A 13,462-nucleotide genomic window follows, 5' to 3' on the forward strand; every position below is an offset into this window, starting at 1 on the left:
GTCCACTTATAGGACTGCCAAGTTATTTAATTGCTGGCGAGTAATTAGTTTTGGATGTTGGCGATAAATCATGACTTATTACAGAATGCTTTGATTTTCATTACGTTGTATCGAAAGCTTGGCGAGATATATTTTGATTATTTATCTCACGTTGAATGAGGCATAATTTACTATGACAGACTGAATTAGACAAATTGTCGGAGTTATTTTGTTTCAACAATTTTATCCGAAATAACTCTGCAATTAGTTTATTTTCAGAGCTACTTAAAAGAAAGAAATCCTAAATAGTTTGAGTCATTAAAACATCGATATAGAAAAACTAACCCATTTGTTAACTTACTTTCATAGGTTTAGTTGTTCTTTTGGCGTTTCAAATTCGAACTTGCAGAACAATAGTTATTTATTTGTTGATACGTAACTATTGCTATGCTATAACTATTTTCCGTTTAGGGATAGTAGATGATAGTTTGTTAGATGATTTCTTGCTTTATAAGGTAATGTTATATGATACAATATAAATGACAATTAAACAGTTGTCGACTTACTGATTCGTTGATACATTAATTCACTGATAAGCTGATTCACTGATTCGTCTATTTAATGATCCTCTTCACTTCTTTACTCAGTAACTCATTTTGAAATTGTCTGACATAATTTTTAAATGGGTGTCATATGATTGCATTTTTTACATATACCGTAATTGGAGATATTATTTGCAAAATCAAATAACTAATAAACTTAAAGTAGCTGTTCTTGGCAATCCTAATTACTTATGTTTATTATGAATATGGTAGTGATAATAAACTTATACAGTCAAACCCCGCTATAGTGAACACGGCTTATAGTGAACTCCCGGATATAGTGAACCAAATGTTCGGTCCCGTGCCTTGCTATACACTCATAATGTTATTCTTTGTGGATATAATGAACTTTTTTTTGTCTTCGACTGATTTTTTTCTTCATTTTTTTTTTAAATATTTTCAGGGAATATAAACTATCCAAAACTGAAGTTTGTAACATATGGAAAAATAGGCAACTAATAATTTTTGCTCATGAAAAAAATTTAGATGGCAGAAAAAAGTTGAGAAAAGCAGATCACAAGTATGTTGAAGAAGCATTACTGAAGTGGTTCACCATTCGAAGAAGCCGCAATCTGGACAAATGTAGATAAATTTGCTAAGTGATTTTATGAAACTATACTTTCATGTTCTTGAATGGCTGGTTTAGACAGGTTTAAAAAGCGGAATAACAGAAATTCAGGAAAAATTATCTGAGAGTCGGGAAGTGTTTCCATAACTGATGTTGAGGATTGCTCATCAGCTAAAGATTACTAATTTTTATTTGTACGCAAGACGAAGAGTAATGAAAAATAACACATTTTTTGCTACTACATAATATTTTTCAGTCATTTATTTGAATAATGTATAATAAAAGGGAGGAGTTTGGGAACCATCAGTTAAATTGCCTGCGTTACGGATATAGTGAACACCCGGTTATAGTGAACTGAAATTTCGGTTCCTTGAAGGTTCACTATAGAGGGGTTTGACTGTATTTATTTATGAATATAGTAGTAATTTATGTAATTATGAAAGTATAACTAAATTCTTTTAAATATATTTAGAGCAAAGTGAATGTCAAAATATTTAGAACAAAAACAGATATATATTGTGTAAGTCTTACCAGATTCATATCTTTGCAATCACTTTTAATCCTCCCTACTGCTTATTGCCACTTATTGCCTGCCTGATTAAAAATGTGTCGTTGAAAATGTGTTATTGTAATCAAATCTACACAGTCTTTCTTTTTTTTTATTTAAATATATATTCAATGAAAGGTTAAGAAGTTTCAAAAGTTCAAACTCTTCTTCCTGAATAACTGAATGGACCTCCAATGGTTTAAATAAATCCGTTCATCAGTCATGCGTTCGTAAAAACTGTTACTGAATAAACTCAAAAGTTACGGAATAAACTTTAGTGGGTATTGACGTCTCCTCCAAATCCAAAAGACACCATTTTATTACACCGAATAAGTCTGCAAAACCTCATTCAACTTCTCTTTCGATCGGAGAGACAGAATATAATACTGCGCCAACAATAACGGTTTTTGTGATGTGGTCTCTGTAATGACCAGAGGAGTTTCCTGACCGCATTGTTTTAGTAAAAAGGGGTCTCAGCTGGTGCTGGACGTAAAAACCCCTTTCTTACCCTGAAACGGAAGGGAAAAGGGTCGCCGTTAGAGTGTGAAGGAAAGAACAAAAACAATAAGAACAGACCAAAGGACAAATCATAGGGTTGTCGAATATTGGTCGGAAAACCTCGCCAAGGTATAGGACATTTTTGGGGGGCTGAAAGAACTAAATCTTACATAGTTCCATTCATCAATTATATGTACTTCACTTTAAAAAATTCTGCTTTCATAGTTATTAATCCAATTAATTTATATTTATTAATTATAATAATTTTTATAATATGGAGTTCGTTGCAAAAAAGTAGACAAACCTGCAGGTTATTAATTCTATTGGGGTCATAAGAAGATTATTGCAGAAAATACAACAATATAAGAAAATTATTGTATAAAATGAACTAGTTTCAAGGTTGATTTTGGGAACATGTTGATTTTTGGAATACTTGAAATGCGTTTTGGGCATTATTTGAGTGCAACTTTTAGCTTTAAATGTCTCATAAATACTAAACTTTTCAACCCATCCTATTTTTTTTTAAAAAAAGGAATAAAGAAGCTTTCAAACATTAATATGTTTTTGAAACATGTTACACTACCAGAACAATCTCCACCACGTCATATCATGAAATCAGCACCTATAACCACGCATAACCGTAGAATTTGTTGCGACTTTAATATGGGGTTGTAGGGAGTCGTGTATCCATTCTTCTTAAACCATAATATCTTGAACCATAATACGGAGCAAATTTGCTGCAACAGTAATACGGTGCTAAATGAAGTAATGTATTCAATTAAAATGAACACTTCGGACCATAAAACGTGCAACTTTTGCTGCAATTTTATTACAGTTTCAAAATGCATCATTTGTCGATACAAGTTGAACCATAGTATCATCACCTTGTACCACAATTTGCTGCAATCGTAATACGGTGTTAAAATGAGTGCATAGTATATCGTATCCATAGTAATCGTAACCATGGTAACCACATCGTGAAATCAAGTTTAGGGAATACGGCATTATGGTTAACTTACACAAAATTTTTAACAGTATACGTAAAGTGTAAGGCAATACTGTCATTTTTAATTTTAATCTCCGTTTATTTTTAAATTTATTTAATTAACCGTTAGCACAAGTAGCAAATAATTCATTATGATTTAACTGTAGCCGTTATGTAAAAATGTTTTAAATTATTATCTGGCCGAATTTGGTAATTAAACTTTTACTGTTTCTATTTCTTGTCAAGATCATAGATTGTTTCATCCATCATAATCACAAAATAAACCGGTGTTTTTGAAATTATTTCAATTATCAAAATTTTTGTGAAAAACTGCGTCTTAGAATAAAAATAATATTTTTACTTTTTATGGCAATATTAATATTTGTTGCAAATTATGTTGCTTTTAGGATGGTCCTAATGTTTTTAAAACAATTTAGTTCTGTAGATCACAATAATATTTTTGAAATTTTTTTTTTTTTTTTAGATTTAGACTTATTCATAGCTTTGAGCTAGCAATTTAACAGACAAAATCTTTATGAACAATACTCTTAGCTTCAAAAACTAATATTTTTAAAACGAAATCTTTATAAATAATATTATTAGTAGCTCCGAAAAGTAGTAATTTTACAGACGAAATCTTTTTGAATAACACTACTCGCAGCTTCACAAACTAATATTTTACAGACAAAATCCTTATGAATAACACTACTCGCAGATTTGGAAAATAATATTTCACAGACGAAATCTTTCTGAATAGTATTATTTGTAGCTGCGAATTTGCAAATTTACAAATAAAATTTTATAAAATGTATAATTTGTAGCTTCGAAAATCATTTGCCATATTGTTTTCATAATAACTCTACTGCAAACATTTTTTTAAACTTTTTTTTTCATTTTCGTTTGATTCGTAACTAATGTTGCTGAAATGCCTTTCAGATATTTTTAGAGTTTAAATGTTTCAGTTTTTCTCGCCCAAACGATTTTGATTATTTAATTTCCATCAAGCTTTTGGCTCTCAGACGAAATCAAAAAATAGAACAAAATTCTATATTCGATTAAATGTTACAAAATAAACAAAGATGGCCGAAAATAGTATGATTTATGTTCGAGCAGAAGATTTATAAATTATTCTATCCACGCTTCTCATTCTTATGTGTCCACCAATAATTTTGCAGACGATTTTGACGTGACGTAATTACACAAGCTCCCGCTCACAAATAACAGGTCGCATTTCGCCAAAAAGTGGCGCTCCACTCCGACCACCAAAAGAGAGAGAGAGAGTTAAAAGAAATAAAGCAAAAACAAATCCTTCCAGAAAAAGAACAAGAGCAAGAAGAAAAAAGAATGGAATAAAATAAAAGGGGTGCCACTTCTTAATAATGCATGAACTCGCCTCCGCACTGGCGAAGCATACTGCTCCATGGAGCGGTGGGGGAAAAACAGACTATAGGAGTTAGTTCCGAGGGGGTGAGAGGGGGTTAGCAGGGATATCGTAACGAGGCCCAAGGACTAATTCCCACGTCTGTGGTAAAGAATTGGGCCTTTCTGTACCAAAAGGGAAGATTCCATAGCACAATTATACCTCAAAGATAGGAGAGAAAAAGATGCCCAGGAAAAAGAGAAAATTTTCTCCAAGAATTTTCCCTTTTTTCCCCTACTTTTGAAAAAGGTAGAGATTGAGGGTCTCTTTTTTATGCTTTTTCCCTTTTCCAGGTTTTTCCTATTTAGCCGGGATTTTTGTGGTAAGGGGCAATCTGCGTTCCGGATTTCTCTCGGGACAAGTCAATGAATATGGAAGGACTTTCCAGGATTAAAAATCAAGGGGTTCCATTTACTTTTATTTTTTATTTTATCTACTTGTTGTTCATGGGTTTAGAAGTTTTCGTCAAAAATAAAATCTTTCCGCGTTTCGTTATTCACAGTTTCTTTCTTCTTTTTTTTTAGGGAAATTTTCGAGACCAAGGAATTTTTTTCTTCGTTTTTCAGCGTTAAAGAGGTGTGAGATTTGTTGTTATTCATAAAAAGTTCAGAGATTAAATATTTTCCCTTATACGACGTTGGACGTAGATTTTTCTCGTTTAAAATAAATGCAAATTTTTCTACGTGTGCAAGTCTTGCATGACGTAGGCAGTATGTGGTGTCAGCTCTTCGTTTTTCTTTTTACGTAATCTTTATGAAGAAAAAACGGAGAACTAAAAACGTAAATTTCCTGTAAATTTTGGAGAAGATATTCAGCAAACCTTTCAATTTAAAATGTGTTAACTATTATCAAGAATGAGAAATAAATAAAAATCTACAAATCAGATATACATATAGGAAGAATTTTCGGCAAACCCTTCAACTTTGGAAAAGTTAACTATCAAACCTTCCAACTGAAGATGTGTTCACTTCCAAACCTTTCAACTTAAGGTGTGTTAACTTTAAAACCTTTAAACTCAGGTTTTGTTAACTTCTAAACCTTCAAACTAAAGGTGTATTAACTTTTATATCTTTAAATTTAATGTGTGTTAACTTTCACACTTTTCAACATAAGGTGTGCTAACTTTCAAACCTTTCAACATAAGGTGTGCTAACTTTCAAACCTTCCAACTTAAGGTGTGTTATTTTTTAAACCTTTCAACTTGAGGTGTGTTAACTTTCTGACCTTCCAACTTAAGGCTGCTAACTTCCAAACCTTTTAACTGACGATTCTAAACCTTCAAGCTAAAGGTGTATTAACTTTCATATCTTTAAATTTAATGTGTGAAAACTTTCACACTTTACAACTTAAGGTGTGCTAACTTTCAAACCTTTCAACTTAAGGTGCGTTATTTTTCAAACCTTTCAACTTAAGGTGTGTTATTTTTCAAACCTTTCAACTTGAGGTGTTTTAACTTTCTGACCTTCCAACTTAAGGTTGCTAACTTCCAAACCTTTTAACTGAAGGTGTATTAAATTTCAAACCTTTAAACTTAAGGTGTGTAATCGAGTGTAACAAAAACATAAATAATGTAAGTTATATTTTTATGCAGGATTTACAACAAACTTTTTTTTTAATGTCAGATAAAAAAAATAAACCTATAAGAAATTACTAAATTAAAAAAAAAACAGAAAACAATAAAAAACATAAAAGAAATTTATTGTTTCAATTGAATTAGATTAATGTATATTTATATAATTTATAATAGCTATCAATTTACCAGAAAGTCCAATTTCAGCAGAATCGCAGACAGATGGTATACGGCTGGCTTTGATTAAGTAAAAGAGTTAATCAAAAATATGGGATACTTATTAAGTAATGAGAAAAAAAAAGTCAATAAAATCAAATTCGACAGTCTATTAGCGAAACAATTAACCCTTTTCTAACCTTTCGTGGTATAATAAGCTTAGCTGTCTTTAAAAATCCGAAACGGAAGTTGCCGAGTTAAATTTCAGTAATTTTTAAGAAAGAAAATTAAAGGCAGGATGCTGACTTTTATCAACCGGCACGTACATGATCGAACGCTTTCTTTATTAATGATAATAGACAAGCGTTAGCGTATACCATTCATTATTAATATCTGGAATAGATATATCAGTAAGGATATAACATGAAAAAGAAAACCTGGCAATAACACTTCCCTTTGGTAATTATAAAATATAAATTAATTTTATGTTTGTTTATTCTTTGTTACTGAATTTTAATTGTTTATTAGTTATTAGACATTATTGGAATTTTAATATTGCTTTTCGGTGTTGAACCGGACCACTTGGAATTTTAATGTGTTTATCCTGTCGTCCTGTTTGGTTTTTCTGCTATTTACACAGTTATTTACACTTTAGCTCAATCATGTAAATACAGATACTTACATTATTTTGCAATATTTTTTTAGATGTATCAGAATAGATACATCAGTAAGTACATGAATAGTAAGAAGAAAAAGCTAAAAAAAAACTTCTCTTTGGTAATATAAAACCAAACCATTTAATATTAACTTATATTATAATTGTTCATTTCTTTGTTAGTGATTGCAAGTTGCGTCCGTTTTCAGATACGGAAGTCTTTAATTTTAATGAGCTTTTATCCAATAACCAATTCGTATTTTGCAGAAACTGAAAATGTGATTTCTCTATATCAGGTCTTATTTGAATAGTGGGATAGATCTACTTTTCTCGGTTTTCAGGAGCAGAAACTTTAAATTTTAATTAGCCCTTTATCCACTAACTACAAACAAACCCTTTATCCACTAACACCCTTTATCCATATTAAGAGCCCTTTATTCACTAACCTTATCTACTACCAAACTGGGAATGTAACATAAATCTAAATAAGGATCAAAATCAAAAAAAATTATACTTCTTTTTTAGGTACCTTTAAGTTTAATGAGTGCAATGTTTATCTTATCTGGTCTGATTTTTGTGTCATCGGTCTGGCAAAAGAAATAAGTTAGAGGTACATAAGTTTTAAAATAAGATATAAATGATTTATATGGACATTAAAGGTAGACTAACTGTATTTTTTTATTAAGTATAGTAGTCCCACTTTTTATATAAGGCCTTAAGTTAATATCTCTAGTTATACGTACATATACGTATTATCTTTACGTTATAATACATATTTTAATTACATTTTCTTTTCAGGCCATTCGCTGCACTGCTCCAAACTGTACTTGTGAAGGATTTACTCCAAGCAAACCCAGTATTCGATCTTGTGATTCCTGTCATCATGGCTGGGTAGCCCATGGTGAGTGCTTATATCATCTCTGATTTATTATCATTCTAATCACATCCATGGCCATAAAACCCACTTAAAATCATATAGAATAGATAAAAATCATAAAACTAACTTAAAGATTCGCATCGAATTAAATTATTACTTCCACCAATTGAAATTCCTTAAAATCGGGCACATCTGAAGGTATGATGTGTACCACATGTTTTCTTTAAAATAATGAATTTAATTATACGTCTTTACAATTTGCTTAAATTAGCATAAAAAGTTTAATTCGTTTAAGCACTTTTTTAACATTGTATATTGAATGAAATGGATAAAAAAAAACATTTCTTTCTCATAGTGTTTAGAACAGAACTTTATTTTTATTCATTGGGAAAAAATCGTAAATAGTTATGGGCGAATTGTTGTAAAAAGTCTATAAAATCATTTCCCGTTATTTTTTTTCTAAAAAAAATTAATAAATCAGATCATTTCTATGTATATTGTTGCTTATACTGACGTTTTAACTTCCTACAATATCAGGAGTAATGGCGAGATTACAAGCAAACGTTTAATTCTGCCATTTCATAAAAAAATATCACCTCTCGAAAAGGGTAATACGTTAATATCCCTTAATTATCTTTTTACCAGTCGCCTATTCGATTTTTTTATTAATAAATAGATCCGATTCTGCGCGGGTTTTTAGAGTTGTACGTAGTATGTCGTAAGACTGTCACTTATGCTACTAACAATAAACAGAGCATTTTCATGCGAGATCAGTTGGGTAACATCTGATGTTACAATGGGTTTATTTATTCTAAGAGGAAAACACAGAGTTATTACGACGATTTACAATAAGGAAGCAGTATTTGGGCAAAATGGTCAATTTAAAATCCGACACTTGTGCGCATTTGGGCACAACATCTGCCTTCAGGCGAGGAATCTGAGTTCAAATTTCCCATTCGAATTTTATTTACTCCTCAAATGACCTTTTTTACGACGTCATGACATCGACTAATGGGACAGACACTTTTCGAAAGAGGAAGTGTCGTTTGCAAGAGGTCGCACGCCAGTGTCACCAGGATTTTTTTTACCAACCCCGATTTCAGAGACTATAAATCTGGACATGGGTGTTGTCCAGGAACATCTAGAGCCCTGTGGTCCACCGTAATGGGACGCGACATCGTCGTCCCACGCGAGGTCTTCCATCTTTTAATGGGAATCGTTACTTTGCGTTCAAATCACGTTGTTCGAAATGATGCACTGCATGGGATTCGACTCGGCCGTCGAAAGGTAATGGAACTGTAGCCTGTGGGTGGTGGTAACAGTTGTAAAGTGCGCAATTCGACAAGGGCAGGGTGTTCTTTGTCATTTCGTGTCTTTATGTGTATATCTTGTACCATTGCAATCTAATGCATACATTTTTTTACTTCTCAAATTTATTTCGTGATAAATAGACTGATAATTTATGTCTTTTTATTTCCTATTATTTTATTTTTTTCCTTTGTCGTCGTTTCGTTCATTAAACTCTTAGTCGATGAAGTGGGACAAGCGCAGAAGAGGGTGAAATTGGGTAATAGTTTCAATTGTAGCAGAATTTTTTTTTAACTGTGACAATATTGTTTTTTAACCAGTGTTTCTTTAATTTTTTTTAAAGGGTTGGGTTTGAGTACATGTATTATCTCCGTTCAAATGATAATTTATGTCATTTTCTTGGGCGTCTTGTAATCTGTTTAAGTCGAAGAGTTAAATGGAACCTGAGCTAAATTTATTTTCAGATAAAAATACATTTATCGGAATAAATTTGGGCTTGATTGAATTCTTAAAAAAATAATAATAAATAAATAAAGGAGTTATTTTTGAATGGTTGAAAATTCATACTAAAAATTCATACTTAAATTGAAGAATGCCGAAAATTTTTGTTTGTAATTATAATAGTTCCAAAAGATATTGCATCAAATTAATATGTTTAAGATATAAGTTAAAAATTAATTATAAACAGTTTAATAAAATGTTATAAAATTCTATTTTTATGGAAAAAAATTATATTAGATTGATCTATTATAGCCTCTCGGCCAAAAAATTTGCCATTCTTTTTCCTTCCTCCAAAAGCATTAAAACGGTTTCATATTTATTACATTCATAGATTATACCACTATGGTATAATCTATGAATGTAATAAATATGGAACCACGTAATAAATATGAGGAGCAAAACATGTCTATCTACCGTGATATATTACTAATGAAACTCTTTAAATTTGTATCAATAATTGCAAATATATTTTTTAATCTAAAAGGTTACCTTAGAAGGAAAAATATCCACATGATTTATAAAAGCTTTTTACACATCAGTGCACCACAAAAAGGTCTGTTTAGTTGGTAAATATATTTTTATATATGAATATATTTGATAAAATAAAATTTTAGTAATAATTCTAATAATTAAACTTTTTTAATGATAACTAAACTTTTAATTATTGTGATAAACTCTTTTCCGTTAGTTATTTTAAAAAATGCGCTGAAAATTGAGTTAATCTTTTTAATGACTTAAGTTAGTCCTTTTTTATGAAAATTGAGTTAGTACTTTATAATACTACAAATAAAATTGCCATAAACGTTTTGTAAAACGTTTAATGCTTGCTCATTAAACTCTTGTCATTAATTATTTTTTTAAAGAAATGCGCTAGAAGTTGATTTAACATAATACTTCTTAATATTGCAAATAAAATTTCCCTGAACTTAATATATAAACGTAATATTAGCAGTTATAACCCAAACCAAACCATAAAAATAATGCTTCACATAAAATTTCTTGAAGTTCAAGCATTTTCATAAAAACTCTCATAATCAAAATTAAGTAAAAAATGTATCAAAAGGTACTATTTTCGAAAACTTAAAAAAGCGAAAATGTAAACTTTTTAGACGTTTTTTTTTTAAATAGTAATTTAAAATGCTAATTATGATAGATTTTCTGAACACATTGTTGCTTATTATTCATAGTTATTAGCCGTGATTCATAAATAGGTGTTTATAGTTACTTGAATTAATTCTCAATAATTACTTGTAACAGCAATGACTACCATTATCTAGCATAAATGCGTGTATAAAATCATGTATAGATAAATTATAAGAATAGTAAAAGAATTGATGAAAAATATTATATTAAACCAATGCCATCTTACATAGCAAAGAAAAAAAAAGACAAAAGAAGATAAAAACTGAAAAAATAACTTTTCGCATGACAAAATCTTATCTCTTGTTGTTACATACCTTATCTCATATTTTCTGTTTTATGAGAGCTACGCGTGTCAAACCTGGTGAGAAATGTGACACTAAGTTACTACGTAGCGTGACATAATGATATCACGTGATCTTGGCGAAAGTGTAAACATGATATTCGCATGTCTACTCGTGATTGTAACGTTTTATCGCCTCGTCACGTGACTTAAGTCTGTGTATATCACTCAAAAACATGACGTGACGTTTCTAGTGGAAGAAATGGGCTCGCTAGAAGGCATGCAGTACAATTTTGTTTGTTCCATTGTCTTCCCTTGTTGTTCTTTTTTGGAACATTTTCGAGAACCCTGTTTGCGACTGCATCAAGATTATTTTTTTCTAGCTAGGGACTATACATATATCTTAAGAGAAGTCGAAAAATTCGACCACAGTATTATTTAATGAATATTAATTTTAAAATTTTTTTAGATTTATTTGACAATTGCGAATTAAATAAGAATAACTCTTTAAATAATTATCGACTGAGTTAAATCCGGAAATGGAATCAGACACGTGATACTATTATAAAGTTTAGGCACTTAAGTAAAAATGTCTAAAACCTTAACCCTTTATCTTCTGACTTCAGGCACTAATGACTAATGGCGGGCATTAGTGAATTAACGTATAATCTTGACAATCATCACGTCTTCAACCTGTGTATCTTATACGCGATGTCATTCATAAAGTATAATTATCCTAATAAAAATTACCCTTGAGAGTCTGATACGTTTCTTGAATTGTCCCTAAAAAAGGACTATAGACATTATAGTACCTTCTCACAGAGATTGTGTAACTATAGTAAGTTAGTTCTACATACTTGACATTACATATGCGTCTTCGTGGTGTCCTATACGTAATACCATTTAAATAGTTTAGATTTTTGAGTAAAAATGTCTAAAAGATAAACCCTTTTAACACCTGATTCGAATTTTTTAATCTTCCCTTACGAATTAATATCTATATTCTTGGCATTCAACATGTCCTCAACATAGTATCTCACACGTGGTACCACTTATAGCTTAGATATTTGAGTAAAATTATCTAAAAAATAAATTTCTTAAATGTTTTTAGAACCATTCCTTTAAAAGGACGATTTGCACTAGTCAGTTAATTCTTTCAACCCATGTCTTGTTAATAAAAGAATAAATTACGTAAAGTACTGACTGCACAAAGACGCTCTTTTGATCGAATCCAATCACTTGTCACCCAACCTTTTTATGTCCACCCTAAGATAAATGCAAAAGATCCCTCATCTTAAGAGTCCATTAGTAGTCCATATAAACCTCTCAGCCCTTGAAATCACTTGACCAAAAGATGATTCGTCCATTGGGCGCCTGACCATTCGAGCTGACATTGATGGCGGACACATGGCTTCCGATCAGAGATTGGCTTAAGGTATATTTTTCCAGAACTTTCTATGAGAAAAAGTAAATGAATGAAGAAAAAGCAACAACAAAAAAAGCAAAAGTCCAGCGTAAGTGGCTTGTCCTAAAGTTTCTTCTTGTGTTTAATGACCGATAAGGACGCATTAAAGGCATGTTGCCAAAGAAAGTGATAGTTGGCGTTGTTTGTTTGATTACTTTTCTCCTGTTTGGGGAGGTTTTGGCGATGATTCCTTTTTTTACTTTTGGTTATCCAATCCATCAATTCTAAGCAAGAGTTGAAATAAAAAAGAAGAAATGTGTGTCTAACTTAAAAAGAAACTACTTTTCTCATTTAATTAATACAGAACAATGCTCAATAATCAATATTGTAACACCATCGAGTAACAGCGTTAAGAAAATATTTTAAAAACAAAATACTCAATATTATTTAGCACATTTAAATCCATCAAAACCTTACCAGATACTAAATAAATATTAACAATAAGTTTCAAATAATAAAAAAAAAATTGTCGTGTCATCTTGCGACTGCATATAGTTAAACTCTCTCTCTCACACTGTTTTTTTTTTTAACGCAATAGGAATTCAAGAAAATAATTTAATCTCTTCAGACCAAAGGTACTTATTTGTGTACCCTGCCAAAAACAAGGTGCCAAGATACAAATTTCAAAAATAAATAAACTGGTCAATAGCTTTCTTCAACAGTTATTGAAATTTTTTTATAGTTCGCTTCCACTTTAGCGTTATAAATTCCTTTTTGAAGCTTTCTTTACCATGTAATCGAATTGGCGTATTGTGGGGGTAGCAGTTTTGAATCCCGACTTAACCTTGGATATATTTTAAACGTTGCTCTTCACTAACTTGTTGTATCTGATAAGGGTATAACCATACTTCGTAATGTACACGCAATCCTGCATTTGTACGTGTGTAACAATATGTTAATAGAATCAT

General features: G+C 30.9%; 1 protein-coding gene across 3 annotated transcripts in view; it reads left to right on the top strand.

Annotated features, from left to right (window-relative positions):
• Nucleotides 1–13,462, top strand: part of LOC107447159 (zinc finger protein basonuclin-2) — a 218,413-nt gene that overhangs the window by 134,914 nt on the left and 70,037 nt on the right. For all 3 annotated transcript variants that reach the window (XM_087151165.1, XM_021146543.3, XM_071186389.2), the window contains one exon: nt 7,779–7,881. In XM_087151165.1, the coding sequence (XP_087007291.1) occupies nt 7,779–7,881 (103 nt within the window). The remainder of the gene's footprint in view (nt 1–7,778; nt 7,882–13,462) is intronic.

This window comes from Parasteatoda tepidariorum, chromosome 9 (genome assembly GCF_982258835.1).
Source record: "Parasteatoda tepidariorum strain Cologne lab strain chromosome 9, Ptep-v5.0, whole genome shotgun sequence".
In the NCBI taxonomy this organism is placed as follows: domain Eukaryota; kingdom Metazoa; phylum Arthropoda; class Arachnida; order Araneae; family Theridiidae; genus Parasteatoda; species Parasteatoda tepidariorum.